Below are 22,712 nucleotides of genomic sequence, written 5' to 3'. Positions count from 1 at the left end.
GTAGGCTGTTCTCCCAAGACTGGTGCAGAGAGCTTTTTACACAGTTCAGGATCCTTATACTGCTGTCCTTGGCAGTACTGGTTAATACTTGCCCCTGATTACTTCAGATAATGAGAACTGAAGGAAGGTGTTTTCAAAGTTAAATTAGGATTCTGAGAGGGTATGGTTGTTCAAATAATGGGTTTTAAATAACTTAAGCAGAAATGTTTTTTTCTAATTATCATTGGAATATTAATGCCAGATTATCAAGCTGTTTTGTAGAGTAACTTTCAAAATAACTTTTAATATTCTGCTGAAATACAAATAGGTTGTGTTGCTCTGTTTTGGGTTTGTCTGGTGCCTTCCCATTATAACCATGTTGCCTCACTGATGAAACAAAAAGGTAGTTCCTGCCTAAATATTTAATAATTCTTTGTAGAAGGTTTTTGAGATTTTAAAAAAAATCTTTAAATGCTTCATAGCAAACAGAACTACATCAAGTAAATTGTGATTTCTAGACAGAATAGCTGGTTTTGGGTGTAGAAACAATTATTTTCAAAGTAATTTTAAAAATCAGAATTCATTAGAATTTTACGATTTAAGAAGGATTTGAAAGACACAGGAATTATAGATAATGTATGTTAGGTTTCTGAAGTGTTTCCTCAGAATACTAAAATAAGTTTTAACTGCTTTATTTATGATTCGATTATTCAATTGAAACCGTCTTCCAGAACACCTCGACCTGTTGTTGTAGAACCAATGGAACAATTTGATGATGAAGATGGGCTCCCAGAGAAGTTAATGCAAAAAACACAGCAGTATCACAAGTAAGTTGTGTTTAGCTTTGTTTTATAAAACATGATTTATGTTTCTCAGTTAGCTTGGTAAATATACACTCATTTCTGTTTTCGAGTTTGTGTAACAAAGTAGGGTTTTGTATATTGTGCTGTTTTGTGTCAAAGGATTAAACAGGACCTTGCCAAGAGTTTCTAATCATAGTAAAATTCAGACTCGACTTGCTGATTTAACGTTCTTTGCATTTTCCAAAGTAGGTAGACTCCTGGCCTACACTGAAGTCAGTTGGAGCTTGTTGCCAGCCAAGCTGTAGTCTTTTACAGATTAGGAGTGTGGTCTAATCATGCAGAGATTGGGATACCCACAGGGTTTTTTTTTTTGTTTTGTTCTGTGAATAGCCCCTTAACTGTTTAAGTCAACGGAGTGTAAATCTTTGCAGCTTCCATGGTTCAGATAAAACTTTGTTAAGCATGACATGAGAAAGTGAGTCTTGATCATGAGGTGAAAGAGATGTCACTGAACCTTATAATATTGATTTTTAATATTGAAATTTGATTGCCATTTAGAAATCATGATGCTTGAAGCTAAAATGCTTATTCCAGTAAGGATGTAGAATACCACTTTTTAAAAATGTGTCACTGTTAGTTACAGTATTAATGTTAGAATATGAAATAAAAGGTGTATTGGCAATGTTTAGAGGTTCTAGCTAATGTTCTGAGCTGTCTAGTAAGCTTTGATATTTATTTAAATAACTGGTTTTATGAATTGACTGCTTTAGAATGCTGAACACAGTTAATCTACTGTTGCATCTTAGTATTTTGTACTGAAGTAATATGAATTTCTATTTTAAAATTATATAAATTGAATAGATCTTTATTTGAATGATTGATCATACTACTTGTCTTAGCTGAATTAGGCTTTGACTGGTTTAGAATATAGTAATCTGATAAATTGATTCAAAGTCAGACCTACACTCAAAGTGATTGTTTATCAATTCTTTCGCTTTTACAGCTGTTAATCTAAATGTGTCCTTCCATGCATTTTAACTGCCAAATTTTTATTAGGGAAAGAGAACAGCCTCCACGTTTCGCTCAGCCTGGAACATTTGAATTTGAGTATGCTTCACGGTGGAAGGCTCTTGATGAGATGGAAAAGCAACAGCGTGAACAGGTTGACAGGAACATTAGAGAAGCCAAAGAGAAACTAGAGGCAGAAATGGAAGCAGCTAGGCATGAGCATCAGCTAATGCTGATGCGGCAAGGTAAAATCAGTTAATCTACTAGTATCAAATTTGTTTTGTCACAGTTTTTCTTTATGTAGCATAGAACTGTATGTTAAACGTAAAGATTTTGCCAGATGCTATTTAATGAAATGCATTGAACTGAGAAAAAGGAAGTAATATTTCTCATTAGACATTCCTTGATGATCTGCAGAGATGGATTAAGAAACTGAGAAAGAGGTGATTGTCTAGGTCTGTTTTCTTCACTGCTTAAATTTGTGTAGCGTAGGTAGTTTATATAAACAAATTGGTAGCTTTACACACATCAGCAAAATTATTTTCCGTTTTTGATGTTACTTATGGTACTAGATAAGACTAAGTACTGTTTGTGGGCCATGTGCAGGAAAAAATAAAAAAATGATAGCTCGTACTTCTTTTGGCTGTTCTGTGCACCTCTGGTATGATTTTAAATATTTCAGTAGCTAATTTTACTTCTTTTTTTCCTCTAAAACCCACCTAAGTCTGATGCGAGTGTAGTATTACATGTGTGTAACAACTCAAAATGACTCACTGTTGCCATGGATTTCAGCCGTCCTTGAAATTTGAAGATCATGTATTCCTCTTTTGCAATTGTTTGGACATCTTGTCTTCTGCTAGTGTTGGAGTTGGGGAAAGCCCTGTAGCAATTGTTTTCGAGCCCTATCTTTAAAAGTGGAGCTGGGTGGAGCTTGTGTTTGTTGGGCAGAGAGGACAGTAGCAGGGCAAGTACCTGGTACTTTCTGCTTGTTAGTCTTCTCCCCAAAATACGTTTTCTTCAAAATGGTGTGGACATGCAGTCACTGCTTTCCAGTTCAGGACTATTGAGCTACTACTTGATTTTAGTGCCTTCTGTATGACTGCTAAATTGTGAGATTTTGGTGGATAAAGTTTAAATATATTGCAGATCTGTTGGACAGGATTTCAATGTTTGTTGAATGAATGAAACATGGAAGTTTTGTGGTGTTTCTTTAAATCTTAATTTAAGGGACATCATGGCTACGTAAAAAAAATCTTATCCCTAAGGGTTAGATTATAAGACAGTACAATAACTAGCTTGATAGGCTGAATAAGAGTGGCTTGTCGTTTTGAAGGGTTTTGAATTTCTTGAGAGTCTAAGTAGTGGATGCATCTCAAAACTTAAACCCAGATAACTTACACAAGCTGTCTGCTGCAATTACTTGGCTTTACTTAATGCTTACTCTTAAGGAAGGACATGTTTGCTGGTACTACGACTTCCCTGTGTGAGGCTGGTTTATCTTAATTATTAATGCTGACTTGAATGACATGTCGAAAATATCTATGTGAGCCGGACAAGAGTATTCACTAGGTTGGTGGAATTAAAGCACCCAAGTGCTTGGATACATAGAATGTAAACATGCATTCTTTTAAAATGTGTTTTAAAACATTTTCATAACTGGAAAAGAGATTAAAAGGAGCATATTTGTTTTTTTGTGTAGTGTTCTTAAATCTACTGCAAATGAAAGTTGTAATAAGGAAAAAGTTTATTTAGCCTTCTTTTTTCTAAATAGACATGCTTGCTTTTAGTGTGAAACCATACTGTTTACATAAGATCTTGTACCAAAATACAGAGTGTAATAAAATAAAAAACCTGTTTTGAAATGCCAAATAGTTATTGCAGCACCTGAAATGACAACTGTCAAGTTGTTTCTTGGTTTATTTTCCAAGCAAAAAATATTAAAGCATTTGGTTTGCATGTAAGCATAGGTATATCTTACAGGTGAGGAATGTGAATGTTAATGTGATATAATGACAATGCCTGTAATACACAGTACAGCCCCCCCTTTTCAATTAGACACACGCTTTTAATTATGTGTATATGTTTAACTGATATTGGTAAAGATGGTTCAATGCTGAAAATACAGGTTGGATAAATTTACCACTGATTTAACTAGTTGTTAGTATTTGGTAGAGCTAATGATCTAGTTCTGTAATTTTTTTTAGAATTTATTCACCTGTTTCATGTACTTGAAGGCAAGGTTAGGGATTACCTTTTCTGAAATTATCATGCCTTTACCATGTTTTAAACTGAGACAAGATGACAGTGGCCTGTTTCTTAAGAAAAGGTCTTTATGGGAAAACACAGGAGAGCAGCTTAGGTATGTTTTGTGGATATTAGGGTTTCTTTTAAGGACACTGAAGGAAAACATATTCCTTATTTGAATATCTATTAAACTTCACTTTTGTATGGAAGAGGAATTAATTACTTCTTCTGTTAAAGAGCCACTAGAATATGAATGCTTTTGGTGCTAATATTGCAGTGAGGGAACATGCTTTTTGTTGGTGTGGGAGGAGGGTTTTTTCCTTCCCTGTTTGGTTATCAGAGTACTTCTCTGGTACGAAATAACTTGAAATTTTCTTCAGATAATTAGATTTCTGCTTATTCACCTGCAGATGTTTAATTTGCCAAGCTCTAGGGGTTAGTAATCTTTCCCTCTGTTTTAATCTTGTCAGCTCTCCTGCTTCAGTGTGTATGAAAATAAGGTGGTTTTCTCATTTGTATTTGTTTTCAGACATTAGGTGATTCTAAATCTCGCTGGTCTGAACAGTGTCTCTGAGTAAAAGTTCAGACCATGCCAAGAATATTAATTATATTAAGGAGTTTGCATCACAGAGTTTGAGAGATGCAATGAAACTTTTGAGGCATCAGAATGTATAATTAATAGCAGATGCACAAACCACAGATTTAAAGGTGTATTGAATAAGTTATTCTGAAATGTGAACTGCAATATATTAATTGTCAGGAGCTGAAAAAAAAGGGGAAGGGTGAGCTTCCTGGAGTCCATGTACTCCTGCAGGTGAAGGTTTTACAGAAATTGCTTTATGAGAGCTAGTAGGACTTGAACTAGAACATGTAGGCTTAAGTACTCGGGTTTTTGTGGTGTAGTATTAATACTGAAGGTAGACTTCGTTCTTTTGATATGTGTAATTTTCAATTTCAAGTGTCATGTTTTGACAGATTGAGTCAAGTAATTTGTAAAGCAGAATACCTGCTTCCTTGTGTAAGTAAATTGGTGTGATATTTCTGATCTACATATTGGTGGTATGCTTCAGACTTTTGTAAATGTTCTCTCATAATGGTGGTTAAATAGTTTATGAAAATGTTGGAAAAAGTGACTGAATTTAACCACAAGCTTCATTCTTTATCAGTTATATGGAAGCTGGGCATTTGTTTTCCATTTTCAGAACCTGAAAAAGCAGCAGCTAAAACAACTTAAAAATCTTTTTGGACTGGGTATTCCTGCTTGTAGGATTAACTTGTGAGGTGAAAGCACACTTTCATCTTCTGCCCTCTGCTCTGCAGAGGTTTGAGGATAAAATTAAGGAAAAGTGCAGAAGCTAACAGTAATGCTTTTTTGTCTTTTTCACAGCTGCTTTAGTGCAGGCTTTTTGTATTCTGAGAAAGGGCCTGTGTCCAACATAGGTCATTCCAGAATTACCATCATTGCAGATATTTTAATATGAATAGCTCTGTGCACAACCCGAGCCTCTAGATGTGTATTTTCATCTGGCTAGTAAGGCTTTATGCCAAGATTTTGACATTGTCAAATGGTACTGGATCATAAGTTGGTATGTGGAACTTCAAAATACTAATAATTTCACGAAAGGCAATACTCAGAACTGTCCTGTGGAAAAAAGTTGAGAGGACGCTGGGAAAAGTAGGACTCTAGACGACTTCACGAATAAAGGGGGCTAAATGATAAATTTGTAACAACTAATGATAGAGAGTGGGAAATTGTGTGCCAGTCTACTAGCAGAAGAAAAAAGGAATGCTACGTAAATTTGAAAGAACAAAGAACTGACAAGGAAACATCTTTTCCCACACTGAACAATATTGAGCATAGAATGGGCCAGTTCTTGATCTTGGTAATACTATGAAAGAACCTAGAGGCTAACTTCAAAAGAAGAAATGGCACTTGTACTCTGAAATAATCTGAAGGTTATAAGAAAATAAACAAACAAAAATGTGCTTGTGGCGCTTCCGAAGTGTCAGCATAATAGTGGCCAAGCCTTCTATGGCAAGCACAGTTGGAAAGATGCAGCCCTCGGACTTTGATTTGAGTGAATCTTTAGTGTAATAATACTCTGTTAAAGTGTTGAAATGTATTAGTTTTGCAGAAGAGATTGGAAAAGCAAGCCTGCAAAATGTGCTGGAGAAAGGACTCCTAATGTTGATAAGGATGCTGCGAGAGAAAAAATCTGATGATCAGCTTTGTTCGAGAACACATGATTTTTTGGTGAATAGTACTGATCATTATAGTTGTTTCTGGATATTAAAGGTTAAGTTGTAATAATATATACTGATGCAAGTTTGAGGACAGTGATATGCATAGCTAAAAAGATGATTAGTGTAGTGAAGAGATGCATAGAGAAGTGGTGTGGAGTAGTTGAATTGAAGCATGAAAAGCATTTAATAGGTAAAGTGGAATGTTCCTTGTGGTGTCTGTAGATAATGTCACGTGCCCAATATTCTATGAAGATAGAAAAGGCAAACAACTGCTTTCTAACAAAAGACGGAATTAATATTCATTGAAGAAAGCATGAATTTCCAGGCAGAAATCAGTAATGTTCCTGGTCAGAAACTAGTGCAGCAAAAGTAGTTACTGTTAGTTGTGTCCTGCTTTTTAAGAGGGTGTGGCTGTTCTTTTCTGGTAGTGTTAGAGATCAGTCATTTGTATATCGTGATAAGCAGAGTCTTTTGATAAATATGGAGGCTCAAACTACATGCGCCTGAAGTTCCTATGACTTGTTCTTCTGATGTGTGCCATGCAGTCATCTGCAGTAGGTAGTGGAGAATATAAGCCCAAATATATTGTACTAGTTTTCTTGCTAGTGTGACTTCAGCAATACACAGAATTGTGAGAAAATTGATGCCTTGCCCTAGGTGTAAAACTAGGATGTGATTTAAGAGCTTGAGAGTTTTTTCTCCCTTTTTTTTTTTTTTTGTTGTTTGAGGACTTCAGATTTCTGTTTCCATAACCTGCTTCAGATGCTTTGCCAGTCCTGTACTTCTCTGTTTCTGTGAGCTGTGGATCCAGTGTGTTTTTTCATATACTAGACTTCGGTTTATGGGAAGAAACCAGTTAAAAGTGTTAAGAAATTTCTTTAAAAATTGAGTGTTAAAAATGTAATCTGACAGTAATAGCAGTTTTTTGTGTTGCCACGTTGTTGATTGGCAGCTTTTATCTTTATTACACTTTTTAATCTTGTTAGATCTGATGCGACGTCAAGAGGAATTGAGGCGTTTGGAAGAACTTCGAAATCAAGAACTTCAAAAACGGAAGCAGATACAGTTGAGGTATTTTGTCTTCTACTGTGCAAAGGTGTGACATGCAGCTGCTGTAGGCCTACATGAATTTAGATACTCTAGCTTGTAGCGCTTGCTTTTCATATCAAATGAAAATATTTCTGCTTCTAAAAAGTTACTTTTCAAAAGCATAATGTGTGATATTTCTGTTCATGTTCTTGAACAGGAAAGTGATCAGTTATACTAATATAAAAGAATGGTTTCAGATATTTATTGATTTTTAAAATTTATTTCAGTGATACTAGTTCTGTTGTAAGTTTCTGAGCTTTCTAAATAGTGTAGAAATAACATAAATTTGTTTCATATTTAACCTTGTGAGAAGCATAGCTGTAATAGATACGAACATGCTTCTAAGATTTATGGACAGGTGAGCTGCATGTGGAATAGTAGCATTGCAAATTTAATAGTCTTACATGAGGTTTTGGGGGGTATTTTCACTTTTCACTGCCTCTGCTAAAATTTAAGAAAATAAACATACTGGTTGGTTGGGTGGTCATGTTGGTTGAGTTAATACTTTTTATGTTAAATATCACAAGAAATGTAGATGAGGAAAAAAAAACCCTGAAACACAAACTTCTCTCAGAGTTAAAAATGTGTCTTTTGGCAGTAATTAAATGTTATAATCCATAGTGATTTTTTAAAAACTGGAGTATTTTAACCTACTTACCAGTATGTAGCTGGAAGAACAGATATAGAATGTACTGGTATTGTAATTACCTGTATTAAAATTAAAAAAACCCCTAAACATCAGTAATACTCAAACCCAGGTGGAGTAGATTAGTGACTTACACTATATAAAAAATAAAAGAATGAGCAGTTTTGTTTATATGCTTGATCTTAGCTCCTGAGACTGAGTACAAGTCAGAAAAGGTCAAGAGTCTAAATTGACATAGTTTTTGAAAAATATTCTAGACATGAAGAAGAACATCGACGACGTGAAGAAGAGATGCTGCGCCAGAGGGAACAGGAGGAATTACGACGACAGCAGGAGGGAGGATTTAAGCCAAATTTCATGGACAATGTAAGTAAAAGTCTATGACAAAAGTCCAAATTGTGTTTTCATTTTTTATTGTTATTTATTATTATTTATATACTAGCTATTGAGCTACTGCCTTCTTGTTTACTGTTTTTCCTTCAGTATTCCATTGTTCTGAGTGGAGCAGTATAGATTTAGTAGTGCAGTTAATCTCTTGTACAATGGCATCACGGTTATTTTTCCCGCAAGCTGGTGATGTAATGCTTCAGTTAAGTGAAAGTGTTCAGGTAATAATTTGTCTTTTTTATTAGGGAAATGAATTTTGCCAATAAAATAATAGTATTTATCTAAGTGAGCAGTCATGGGAATAAATGATGTTTCCATGAGGAGGAGCCCTAGTCTGACTGAAGGTTTAAATTTTAAACCAGTTCAGGCTCTTAAGCTAGTTTGAATTGTTTTGGTTTGTGCTGAAGTTTTGAAGAAGGATGTACTTCAGAAACAAAATAGATGGTGTTAACTTCATATGGAGCCTAAAATCACTCTTCCCTTTGATCCTACTGTAGAATTAGATGAGGATAACCTCAAAACTTTACTAAAGGAGACTGAAAGATAAAAGTGGGGGGAAAAAATGTCCTCTGCTATATTTTCTAGATTGTTTATATTAGTAATTTAGGTGTGTTCTGCCTGTGAAGACTTATCCTGCAGGACTAACAAAATGGTGGTATCAGAGAAGTCAGCTTCTAAATTTTCATGATGATCTATTTTGGTCAAGGGTATGGTTTGTTTTTTTTTTTTTTTTACCAACCAAAGCAGATACATGAGCACAACCTGTATTGTGAATGCTTTAGTTTCATGTCAGATGGATACCTTTTACTGTTACGCCTATTCTTAGCGAGGAAGCAATGAATAAGAGATCCACACAATGCTGTTTTATATTATTATAACAACTGTAGTCTGCAGGAGTGGATTTTGCTCCCGTTTACGGGTGCAACTTGATACATAAACTGCTCGTTTCTCAGCTACATTCTGATTTTGAGTTTTGTGGAGGAAATAGCTATTTCACATTATATACTGTAACATTTTCTGTAGGGTTGAGAAGAATGTTATGTGTGTTCTGAAACATCCTAAGAGAAGTAAGCAAATAAAAGATAATGGTGTTAGCAGCAGGACATCTTTTTTCCCATCCTTTCTCCCTTAGTGTTTTTGATAAAGATGCGGAGGGAGTAAAACTGTTACTTTGATGTTACTAACAGCTATCAGTTAATTTTGCTGATTGAGTTTTGAGAAACTTGCAGCAGAAAACAACAAAACATTGATTTCCCTATGTGGTCACACTGTAAAAGAAAACTGCTTTCAGCATATCTTGTCCTTGGGGTGATGAAGATCAAGAATTCAAAACTCATAATGTCCTTTAGTGTGTTCTCACATATTATTAAACATATTTTGTGAAATAGTGTATAACAATTGTCTGACGTGATTTAGAAATAGCACTTATTGATTGTGACTTCTGTAGTGCTAAATACGAAATTTCGTTTCACCTTAATGTCTTCACGTAGCATCTTTTGGGGTGGCCTGACTTTCTGACCCTATAAGCTACCTGTCAAAATCCTCCTGTGGCTGATCTGAGACACCCATGCTACTTGCAGAGAGCTGCAGAAAGGGGAAGCTGGGGAGCCATCCCACACACTTGAGATGGCAGCAGCTGCCTCAGGTTCCATTGCTGTTAGGAGATTGTGGCCTATATCCTGCAGCTTGGGGTGCTGGGAAAACTGGATAACGTTGGCCCCAGCAACTTCTACTTGTTGTATTGTAACTGCCTTGAGATAATGTTACTTGGCTTCTGTGCTTGAATTGCTTGCCATAGTTTGGCCATCCTCGTGCCTGTCTGCATCTTTAAATTCTGAACTCTTAATGTGAATAGAAACTGTGCAAGTTAGTGTGCTGGACATGGCAAAAATGTAGCGTAAGAAGGGGAGAGGAATGGTTCAAATGGAAAGCATTTCAATCACTATGCATAATTTTTGCAATGTTTGTATGGTGGAGTTTTTTGGAGGGAAAGGTAAAGGTGGAAGAATGCTTTGGAAGAGTGTAGCTTTCCCACTGAGTTGCATTACTGGGACTGTGTTCATCTGGAATCAGTTAATACACTGCGAGAATATATAGATGTATCTGTGCAGGGACAACCCTACCAAAAGTGTTACAAGTTACATAAAGGTATGTATAGTGCAGGTGGTGTTTTTTTAATGTCATGTGAAGTTGAAGTGGCATGTATAATATTAAAAAAATGTGTTCTCTAGTCTTCAGACTAGTCTTTAGTATTCTGGTCATGTGTTGACTAATATTTTACTTTTAGTGTCCTTCGAACTTTAAAAGATGAAGAATTGAAACAATTGGAAGTGATGTATTTACTTTAGCAACTGTTTCTAATAAGGGCAGCTATGTAACTCTGAGCGTGGCCTGTCATTTTATAGGTGTTCATTATAATGTCTTTAGACAACTGTACATAGTTGTGTAGTTGGAATGGGAATTGAAAAAACCTTTGCATTTTGTGGCAGAAGGATTGTAAACCATTTTTGGAGATTGCGAAATGATACATCCAATCTTTTTTGAAGTTAGTAGGATTTCTTATACAACTAAATTTTTTAATTAATTCTTACTAATACTTATTTACTGTGAACAGACTCCATCTGGTAATTACTTCTAATTTCGGATTGCACTGAAAAAAAATTATTCTCTGTTTTAAGAGTTTAAAAGTTGCTTCTTGGTGAAAATTGCATTTTATGATACTGGTGAATAGTTTTTACCATATTAGGTCTTGATAAACTCTTTTGGCGTAATCCTTATAACATATTAAAGTCTTCTGCCAACCATGTATTTAGAAGGAAAATAATAATTGTTTCTAATCCTTGTTTTTGTTTCTTGAAAGCTTTGAAAAGTAAGCTTCCTTCACTTATATCCTATCCTTTTTTACTGTTCAGTATAAAAGGACATAAATGGTAAGTGCAATGACAACCAGAATTGGAACCTGTCATGTAAGGCTGCAGTATTAGGCTTTCCTGTTTTAAAGTTTCTTTCTGTATCTTTTCCCTAACTTGTTAAACTTTGATTATTCAGTATAACTATTTTTGAAAAACGTCTTGTAATCAATTTGAATGCAATTACCAGTTACTCGATTTGGTTACAGGTGAAAAAAAAATATTTTCTGTGTGGGGATTTCTCTTCCTGAAGCATTCTTGTTCATGGTGAAGTTGTACGTTAAAAATTTAGTGATTTAGTGATAAAAATTAGGCCTAGTGATGCCTAAACAGTTTATTAATCTAGTTGTATGTTGTCTAGTAGGTAAGTTGTTGATAAACACTTTAGTATTGGTTAGGGTTTTTCCCTTTCTTCCTAAAAGTTGGGTGGTTGAAATCCGCTGTTACAGCTCAATCTATATGCATTCTGATTTCACGATAGCTTCATCAGGAGACTTGTTTTCCTATAATATTTTGCTAATTTTTATTTTGCATACATATTCCTTGCTAAAATAGGAACTTGTTGGTGGTGATTGGAAGCAATATTTTTTCAGCAGCACAAATACTTTTTTAAATAATGCAGTACTTCTGAGTGCTAGTAATACATTAATTATTCAGACTGTGCAATGGTTACTATCCAGTTGTGAATGGCTTAGAGATTTACATTGTTAAATCTCAGTCAGAGCCTATATACTAAATAATTCCGGTTCCAGGATCTACTTTTACTTATGTCACCAACGTAGAATAGTGAAAAGAGATTAATTTGGATTTAGTGTATTAAAATAGTTTTCATGTGTCTATAAAAGAGACTGAAATATTTAGGAGTTGTAGTCTTTGGTTTTATGGTACACGTATTTAATTCTGTTGTAACACTGCAAAACAGTGTCAGGTGGGTATTGTATTTAATGAAACAGTAGCTGTGATACTGGCCTGCAGCTCACAGCTCTTCTGGTTTAAAGAGAGATTTGAGATTTTGGGGTGTCCTTGTCCTCTTTCGTCCAAGGAAACTGTTTCTTGTGAGTTCATCAGTTTCAACTTCTGAATGCTTACAGTTCTTTCATGTAAGACTTTGTATATTAAATACTTAACTTTTTTTATCTCCTAGTCTTTTCAGGAATTATTTATAGGTGTTGTTTTGCTTTCCTTTAATTTTTCTTAGACAGAAGCTCTGCTGCTCAAGTTCGTTGTGTATCAACACAAAGTGGTAACCGCTAAAGCAGTGGAGATTGCTACAACAGCAGAGACTGTAGCGGACTTGGATCAAAAGCTGTAGGACAGATAAGAACAAGGGAGTGAAAAAGCACATCCCAAAGCAATAACAAAGTACATAGCTTCAGTAATGCCAGAAACTTGATGGGAAAAAACACAGACCCATATTTAGTCTTTGTTCTAAGAGTTTTGTCCTCCTTTGGACCAGTTTATAAACATAGCTTCCCATTTCTTTCTTATTTTGAGCCTCTTGAGTTATAGCTTATCCCTCACTTCTATATCCACTTGCAAGTTAAGTAGAAGGCATTTTTAAAACAAGACTATCAGTTGGATTTCCTTGGACTTCTGTAATTCAGGAATAGTTTTTTTGCGCTGTTTGGCTCTTGAGTGAATAGAAGTACATTTTTTTTTCTGTCTTTGATTCCATTATACTCAAAAGCCCCACTTATACAAGAAGTTTGAATTCTCACTGAATGCGGAATTGTTTCCTACGTTATTCAAAATTAGACTTAAGCTATGGCAGTTTTCCAATAATAAATAAATTAATACAAATTTTGCAGGATCTTTTCAAGTTGGATCTGTTTTCTACTAATAATAAATTTTGGTTGTTTTATCTTAACAGCATAGCATACTTAATGAAGTTGATGGTGGTGAAGTTTTGTAAGGTTGTATGAATAAAGACTCTGTTTCTTAACAAACTGCTATAAAGCCAAGATGCTTTATAAAAGCTGTTCTGTAGAGCTTGCTTGAGAGAGGAATTACCTCCTTATTGCAATCCACCATACATACTTGTCAAAGAAGTAGCTCGTGTTTGACACCTTAAAAGCTGTTTAAGGTAAAACAGGCTTGGGGAAAGGAATCGTTAAATGCAGAACTAAAAATACCGAACCTGACAAACCATTCCTGCTTTCTTAGCAGTGGTTTTGCTTCGGTGATCAAATTTCTTGCTATGTATAAAGCAACATAGGCTAGGCCTTTGCGCAAGATAAATATGAAGTTTGTGAATGGTCTTAGTTTTGGCAGTAACACTAGATTTCAGAAACTAAATAAATTATTTTCAGCCTTTGATTACGCTGCCAGATATCAAAACTGTTTTAACTGTCATATCTGCTTTTAGTATGAAAAGACATTGCATAAAAATCAATGCAGAACTTCAGCCATCTTTTTGTAGTATATTATGTATTTGTATACATAAACTGAAGCTATTTGTGGAATAAGATATTTTTTGGTTGTGTTTATTTCATGATCGTTTTAGGATGGTTCATAATTGACTTTCTAGATTATGTTTTTGTGTGTCAAGGATGCTACTTCAGGTAGTTTTGCACCAATGGATCAAATAATCATTACAATATTACATTTAAGTTGTAACTATTTCAGTGTGTGTGAACTGTGAATATTTAGGGTAATGTGATAAATTTTCCTTATGTTATGAGTATTTGGGAGACTAAAATCTTTTACTCTTGTTACCATCATCTTCTAATGTTTGCACAGAGTGCTTTAGAATATAGTAATACTTACTTCATGTGAACTTTCGAATAGAACAAGTGACCATAAATAATTTTTGTCTCATAATGTGCTGTCAAATAGGCATAAATCTCCAGTATGAATTAACATGTTGCAGTACTGCGTGTAAGCATTCCCAGGTTTGTTCTCTTCTACAGTAGTTGATAAAGAATTTTTTGACTGTGTTCTTTAGACTGTCTGTTTTTATTTATAACTTAACTTTCTTTCAGTAAGACTGATGAATTAAGAAACTAAAAGAATACTTTTCTAAAGATACTTCGTATGCAGTGGCAAAATGACGTCAGTCTTTGTTGGTGTTTCTTGAGGCCTCAGATGTAGCAGATGCCATTTTTGTTCAATTATTAATGGAAAGACTTCATATGCATCTGGTGTGCTTGTTTATAGAGTACTCCATTTGTGTACTTAGCTTCTCCTATTGCATGGGTTTTACAGATAAAAAAGAAAACATCTATTAAAGAGCGAATTTAATTAAGTCTATGTTCCAGTTTTTTAATGTAATTTCTGAAAATCGTTACTGCTCACAAGTTTAAAAAAAACCCCAAAAACCTACTTGCATAACTTAAGTTCCTCAAATACCGAGTTCTTCAGTTTTCCATTTTCTGGCAAGTAAGAATGAGGCTTTTATAAATAGTTTAGAAAAATCCATTGCTATTGTAAGTATTTGATAAATGCCTTACGTCTTTTGAAGAAGCTAAAATTGTTTGCCTTAATAATTTTCATTTTTTCTTCCTCAGCTACTGGAGTTAAGTTTGACTTGGAGTTTGTACGCGTATTTACCCAGACTAAGAAGAAACTGTCTTTCAGTTTCAGTTGTCTACTTGGTACCTGTTTTGGACTCATCCACCAGTCTAAATCCTGAGATCTTACTTGGTGGCATTGAGACTTGCAGCTAAAATAAGTTCCTCTGCTTAGAAAAGTTTGTCTTTATGCAAGGGGACTATGTTTAAAGAAAAGAATTAACACCTGAGAAGCAATAAGTGAAATTTCTCTAGAAGTAGTATTTTTTGATGAGAGTAAACTTGTTAATGGGTCTGTTGTTTAGTGTGAGGAAAGCTTATTTATACATCTGGTTTCCTTCTCGAGAGGCAGTGTCTTCTGAGTAGTTTTTTTCTTAGTGCAAGCAGTAAGCCTCTGATCTTTTGCTTAGCCTCTAACATTTTGCTTCAGTAGCTCTCACAGAGTGGAAAGTTTTAATAGTGGTAATGCAGTAAATTGAGACATAGAAATTACCTTCTCTTAGTGAGGTTACCTGTCTTTTGATACCAGACTAAATGCTATTTTTTAATTAAAATATTTAGGGTTTTTCTCATTAGTATTTCACAAGCCTCCTTTCTGTAGGGGAGGCATCAGGTAGGTTTATCTTACTACCAGAGCTAATGCTTGTGGGTAGTTAAATCTTCCATCAAGTCTTTCTTTAGATTCCACTCTTAATTTTCCAGAAATTAGGTGTTATTGTTAGATGATTTAGCATTTTTAATAAGTAGTGTCTTTTGGAAAGAAAGATGAGATAGGTTTCTGTAGAGCTCTTGTTTACTTGTTCAGATGGGGAATTTAATATCTTGATTAATAGAAACTAACATTTAAAGAGTCAGTTAAGTATATTTAAGGTTTACCATTTAAAGATGTTTTTTCCCAAACATTATCATAGAATAGTGTGGGTTGGAAGGTAGCTTTAAAGCTCATCTAGTCCAACTTCCCCCCCCCCCCCCCCCCCCCCCCCCCCCCAAAGACCAGGGACCTCTTCAACTTGATCAGGTTGCTCAGAGCCCCACCCAACCTGGCCTGGAATGTTTCCAGGGATGGGGCATCTACCACCTCCCGTGGCAACCTGATCCAGTGCCTCGCCACCCTCATTGTAAGAAATTTCTTTCTTAGATCCAGTCTAAATCTACCCTCTTTTCATTTAGAACCATTACCCCTTGTCCTATCACAACAGGCCCTGCTAAAAAGTCTGTCCCTGTTATCATTTCCTACAGTGGCTAATGGCTTACTAATTTAAGCTTAGCATTGTGTAGAATGAAAAAGTATTTGTATGAGTTTTGTTCTGTACATGACATACGGAGCATGCTGCTTTTACTAGTGTTGCTGAATGCAGTTTTGTTGATACGCTGGTGGCAGGTTAGCTGGTAAGTGTCTCTTCTGAATATATTAATACAAAAGATCTGAAAAAGACAATATAATGTCAGAATTAGATTCTTCAGGCTTTGTTTCTCTTCTGTATATAGTGCTGGTTTTTATAATCCTTTTAAAATTTGGTTTGTTTACATAATTTTTGTGTTAGTTCCTCCCTGCCCTTTCTGAGTTATTAAACATTTGTTTATCTGTAGGGGAACTTGTATGTCCTTTAGATAAGGACCAACTATTCTTGTTTGTTCCTATTCATTGTGATGCCCATTGTGTCCCTAACATGATTCTGACCTTTGGGTCTGTAGTACATAAATAAAATAGTAGTTTTTGTAAGGTATCTTTTGATGAAAGCAGACACTGTAGCTTAAGAGTTACTGGACTTGGGGTATTTGACTGGAAAGCAGTTTTTCTTAATCTACTTGGAATTGTTCATGTGATCAGTTTCTTTAAACTTTTGATTAAAATACTAGAATTGCCTGGTAAAATGTATATTGTTTTCCTCTGTCAGAACTCTGTTTATTCAAATGATAAGCATCTTTCTTCATTCAAGTCTACCTCATCTTGCTGCTGTTTCACAGTAAATGGCCTCCAGATTGTATAAAAGTACTAGCTGGAAAACGGTGGAGCCTCGTTTCATGCCAGGAAGGTTCATTGAAACTTCTTTATTCAGGTTTTGTGTGTTTAACTGCTGTATGTGTGGACAGGCCAGAACTTTGTTGGGGAAATCTTAAATATTGAACTATTCTGATTGTAAACAACATTCATAACATGCATAAAAGACTGCATATGTTTCTTAGAAGTTTCTCCTACAGGACCTCTCGGGAGTGATGAAAAATTTTGTCTTTTAGCTTCCTTTTGGCAAATACTTGGCATATTCTAATTGCTTGGTAACTCAGATCAGTTTTGGGATAGCAACTACAATTGGACTTTGTTACAATTTGATCAGCATATGTAATGTCTTTGTGGTGAGGAAAAATTACTAATACAGAAGTCTGGCAGAGAATCATATTTCATATACTGTGGCTATAACTAATGCTGCTTTTAAAGTGTTTTAAGTTGATTTTGCAATGTTATGTTCAACGTTCTGATTAAGAAGTTAGATTTTTATGCAAGTAGTTCATGATAAAGGATATTCTTGGCAGGTTAATTTTTCTGCTAAGTAAGCGTTGATGACTTTCACTTCATCTCATCCTTGATCTTACAGTTGGGGAGAACTGTCGTTTTGAATCAGTCCAGTGTTCACTTTTGTTTAATATTTGCATGGATTTATTTCCCGTGCAAGGAAAATTTGACATTTGTGAAATCTAAAATGCAGCATTGTTTTATAACATCCAATTTTCAGTTAAATATTTTAGTGTATTTCTGCATGATGGTACAGTTAGCCCAGACTTCATTACCAGTTAAACAGCCCTTCAACTCCACACCCACCAGTGTGAATTGTGGAGTGCATCTTAAATGAAATAATTTGCAACTTGTTCTGTGAAAGTGAGGTGTCCTTCATGCTCCCATGAATGTCTGTTTTGATACTTAGCTAGTCTTACGGCATTTCTTTAGCTAAAAGAAAAACAGAATAAACTGCAGCATAAAATTCTCTAATATGCCTCTGAAGATGTGAATGTATTGTGTGTGTAGTTACATTACATGTGTCAATTGTGAACTTGGCGATATGGTGGATATTGCTTTCAGAAAGTTGTTTTGCAGGTAAGTGAACAGTTAAGTGCCTTAAACTGATTACAAATGAAAAAAGTATTTGTGTTATGTTCAGCTGTTGAACTGTATTTATTTCATGTTTTTAATTTTATTACTGTCATTCAAAAAATTGAAGCTAATAGGAATAGGAGAAGTGTTTTTATGTATTGGTTCCATGGATCTAAAGTGGCTCATAACTCTGGAACCAAATTAATTGACAGAATGTTGTAATGATGAAGTTGCTATTGAGAGAGTTAATATATAGATATCATAGTTTTTTTAGAAAAGGATTTTCAGATCTGTTAAAGTGGTTACCTTCTCTAAGCACCTTTGTCTTGTGAAAAAATATGTCTGAATTTTACCTTAAAATATTTGAGAAGCAGAATTTTACCTTCCTTTTGATTGTTAGTTGTTAGATCAGGGGGAAATTTTGACAGAATACCTCTGTTCCTGTTTGCTCTCAAATGGTTAACAGCGATGGCGTTTTGGGAAGAAAAAAAATCTGTCTTTGCAGTTACACCTTCAGAGAGTGCTTCATCTGTATAGCTGTAGACAGTGAGGGGATATGGTAGGATTTTCCCTTACCTGAACAGGTGACATAAAGATGATTGAATAGAGAGGCATGGAATTAAAATCTTTAGCTTTTATTCCTAGCTACTGTTTATGCAGTTTATAGGCCAGATTTTACCTTCTGTACACATTAATTTTTTGGCTAGTTAATAACATTTTCCACAGGTTGTGAGAAAATGAGGAACCTTTTTAGTCAGTTTTGTTCTGTAGATGTTGTATATACAATGTTTTACTGTATTATAACAAATGGAAGTGGGAGAGGTGGGAAAAAAACCTCAAGAAATAATTGTATATTAATGCAGTGTTTTAAATGCAGTATTAAAATTCAGAGAAGCAGCAAGTAACAAGAAGACAAAATAATGAAGCAGAAAAGAGATAAATCTCAATATGCAGCAGAGTTCTATAATCAACAGAGTAGGTTCTATGGTAAATCTTGGCTTATTTTAGACTATTTTCTTTTTTGTTAACCAGTTAGATTGTCATTTGAATTTTTGGCCTGTAATAAAGCATTCTGAAAGTGTGAGTTCTCTGTGTAAAACAAAGCTGCAGTAGCTTATGTGACAAAAGGTCTTTGAAAAGCACATAAGCTTTCTAATGAAAGTATATTTATTTGTGCTTTTATTCAAGTTACTGAGAATTTTGGATATTTTCTGTAAAATATTGCGATTCTCAAGTTCAGTGTCTAAGGTCACTAGATGAAGACGTTCAGAAAAATCTCTGTAGGCATGTAGACAACTTCTGTAGTAGTGTTAGCCAGCTTTTGATATTGAAGACAGGTGAATATCTCTGCATCCACATCAGTGACTTAATTCTCAGTTGTCTCCATGATGAAGTGTCTATTCATGAATGTATTTTAAAAAAAAAAGTTTATACTATTACCTTTTCTGGCTCAGACAGTAAGTATTCTTTTGTTCAGTTGTTCTGAGATGAAAACCAGTAATGATTATTCATATTTTTTTCCATATAATTTTTTATTTCATTTGTCTTTTCTAGATTGTTTTCTATATTCCTAGTTCAGAGCAGTGGTGATTTTCTGCTTCTCATGACATAGGAGTGAGAAGGTGTCTCCATTATGGAACAGTTGCAAGTATTTTGAACTGTTTTCCTATTCTAGTATACTTTCTACCCCAAACTTAAATACTGTCAAAAATTGTTTTTTTCCAAAATGTTAGCAGTTTACTGAGAGTAACTCTTTACTGCAGACAGGTTTCACTCTAAGGTGTTAGCCATTTTCAGTTGACTCTTTCTTGGAAGAACTTTAGCCAGCTCTTAACTTGCCTTCTTGCATCAGTATGTTTCTAGAAGATTTTTTAGTTTTCTTTAGCTAATTTTGAAGTAGTAGCTGCAACATATTTCCAGGCTGGAACAAGCCCGGTATGCCATATGTAGGTTGATGAATAGCAGGAGTGTTTGGCAGTCTTTTGTGTTGTGAAAAATTTACTTTCCTCTTTCAGTGGTGGTGTTTTGGTCAACATGTTATAAAAACGGAACACATTTTATGGTCCAGTTTTACTTTTTGGTTGTGTGAGTACTCATGTTCTACAGGATATCACAGGTGTGCTTGCTTAGAGGTGGAATTAACTAGAACATTTTGGATTAAAAAAAAAGAAAAGGACACCTGAAATGTAAGTAAAATCTTGTAGGTAAGATAATGGTTCTTCTGCATTACAAAGGAAAGAAGAACATGTGGGCTGTTGCCCCTTATAAACAGCAAAATAGGAAATAGTTTTCCTTGGCCAAGATGCAAGAACAGCAAGTACATTAATGTACTCAGGTGTCCTTTGACTTAGATTTTGAGGAAAACTTATGTTGAAATAGTCTTAAGAAAAAAGATTACTTTCAGCAATATCTTTTGTAAATAGTAATAATGTAACGATTGTTCGTTTTTGTATGTTTTCAATACTAATGAGCTTGCATTACCAAGACTTTGCAGCTGCAACAGAGGACAGTCTTTTGGAGTGCTAACACATACAATGAGGTTTACATTACAGTGTTTAGTAAAAATGTGTTGCAGTTGCTGGGATCTTGCAGTCTCCTTGACTTTGAGGGGCCTCCTGGTGGCCTGTGGGCTTAGCACTTTTACATTAGCTTAGTGGCTGTCTCTTCCATATTAAATAGTGTTTGCTGGACAGTGAAATGTCCCCTAAATTTGAGTAATATTAGTGCAAATAAAGTGCTTTCGTTTCCAAAACTGTCAGTGTAGACCTGACTTAAACATCATGTGAGGATTGATGTGTTGAAGTCAGCTTTTCTTCAGACTGGGTTTTGCATCCAGCTGTAGGAGGATGACTTAAAAAAACAAAGCATACTGGGAAGATGACAGTTATTTAACACTGTACTTCCGAAAAAAAACCCCAACAACTTGCATGTTTTGGAAAGTAGAAGCTAGATTTACCTAAACAAAGGAAGATCTTAAACTCTCTTCCACCTTGTAAAGATCAGAAATAGCTGATATTAAAGTAAAGGTGACATGGAGAAAATATGTAACTTTCTTTTTGAAAACAGTTTCTGTTTCTTCTGAATCTGTAAGATAGAAGTGTTGAGTGTATGTTCTCTCTCTCACAGAAGTGCAATCCATTTCTGTCTTTTCCAGTGTTAATGTGTTAGGTGATTCACTGCGAGGCTTTTCAGTACTAAGTTAATGAAGTTGTATAATGGAGTACTATCCTACCCAATTCTTTATTAATTCTGTGTAAAATATGCTAGTATTTGTTACAAGTTAAGACATTTTTAATATGCTGTGGTAGCTGTCTTGCACATTAATATAAATTTAGTATTATATTATAAAACATCTGTGATTTTAAAACATTGTTTGAGGTAAAATATTGTTTTGTATTTTTAAAGAATAACTTCAGTTTAGTATAGTAAATATTTTTGGCTTGTTTTTACTGTGGGGTTTAGATGCTGAGGGCTGCCCTCAGCAACAGAGTGCTATCCAGAAGATGTATAGAAGGGAAAGGACGGAAGGCCTCACTCAAGTTGAAGACCTTTCTTGTTTGTTCCCGAAACAAAAAGTAGAGAACAAAGGTGTAGTGCATGGGGGTGTTTCCCAAGTACATTCCTATACATCTACAGTTAATTTGTTTTAAAAGAAATTACTCTGTTTTAATAACATTGATTCTTCCTTTACAATATTACTGGAATGATGGAAACATTTAAGAAATGCACAGGACTAATAATATATCTTTTTTTGATAAGGGAAATAATATTTCTTTTGTCAACAACTATAATTATCATTGTTACTACCATTAGGAATGTTTTTCCAACTTGTAGCATTTAGTGGAATATATGCATCTGCATATATTTTGTGCAATGTGTGTTCCTGTTTTTACTGATATTTTTTTTAATGTATATATTTTCTTAATGCTATAATTTAGTGAGTCATCTCAATCAACTCTGTTAATGACTTGAGTCACCAAGGAGGGAATTGGCTTTTACTAGCTGCTCTAGCCCAGTTAGAACGTTTTTCTCAAAGATGATGTCCTACTGACATCTGTTAAACCTGATGAAAATTGTCATTAGACTTTGTATTTAAAAATAGGGCTGTGTAGTTTTCTGTATACTACATGTTTCATGGCTACATTTGCTTTAGTTTTATCTAGTTTAGTGTATTTGCTTGTGTAATTTTTGTATGAGGTAAGAGAGCTTACTTTTTTCCAAAGCTGTCATTCAGTTTGTAGAATTCCTAAGTAGTTTAGGCTGGAAGAGATCTCTGGAATCATCTGGTATGATGCCCATCTCAGTGGAGGGGTTAGCTCTGTGTTTAGGTTGCAGTGCTTAGGAACACACAGAAATCTTGGATTTTGAAAGAAGATCAGTATTTTTCATTTAAAATTATTTAGTATTACTGGATGTGATGCAGTAAAATAAATTGGTTTGGGATACTGGAACTTGGATAAACCAGAGGGAAAGGTGTTGAGTGGTGGGTGGAAGAGAAGGGTTTTATTACATTAACTCTTTGCTGGCAGCTTAACTTTCTGTAAGCTAGTAATTGGATTCAAATAGTAGAATATTCTGAGGAAAAGACAAATAAGGCTCAATCAAAAGTATCCCCCAAATTCTTGTTTTGACTGCCAGACTAGCAATTTTAACTGCTTGGATGATTTATGGTTTTAAAATACAGGTCTCTCTCAGTAAATTACAATTTTGTGTAAGGGATTTATGCCTCCTGGAGAGGCCTTTGGAAATATTTTTTCTTTTCTAGAAAGACCTTAATGAAATAAACCACTCTAGAAGGGAGTAATG

General features: G+C 34.8%; 1 protein-coding gene across 7 annotated transcripts in view; it reads left to right on the top strand.

Annotated features, from left to right (window-relative positions):
• Nucleotides 1-22,712, top strand: part of PSPC1 (paraspeckle component 1) — a 68,504-nt gene that overhangs the window by 4,508 nt on the left and 41,284 nt on the right. For all 7 annotated transcript variants that reach the window (XR_012763721.1, XR_012763720.1, XR_012763719.1 and 4 more), the window contains exons 3-6: nucleotides 711-806; nucleotides 1,839-2,035; nucleotides 7,265-7,349; nucleotides 8,271-8,379. Coding sequence is in view for 1 of the 7 variants with exons in the window: in XM_075418788.1 (XP_075274903.1) it covers nucleotides 711-806; nucleotides 1,839-2,035; nucleotides 7,265-7,349; nucleotides 8,271-8,379 (487 nt within the window). In the remaining 6 variants the exon portion in view is untranslated. The remainder of the gene's footprint in view (nucleotides 1-710; nucleotides 807-1,838; nucleotides 2,036-7,264; nucleotides 7,350-8,270; nucleotides 8,380-22,712) is intronic.

This window comes from Opisthocomus hoazin, chromosome 1 (genome assembly GCF_030867145.1).
Source record: "Opisthocomus hoazin isolate bOpiHoa1 chromosome 1, bOpiHoa1.hap1, whole genome shotgun sequence".
NCBI lineage: Eukaryota > Metazoa > Chordata > Aves > Opisthocomiformes > Opisthocomidae > Opisthocomus > Opisthocomus hoazin.
Note: the sequence above shows the minus strand (reverse complement) of the source record. Positions and strands in the feature narration are given on the sequence as shown.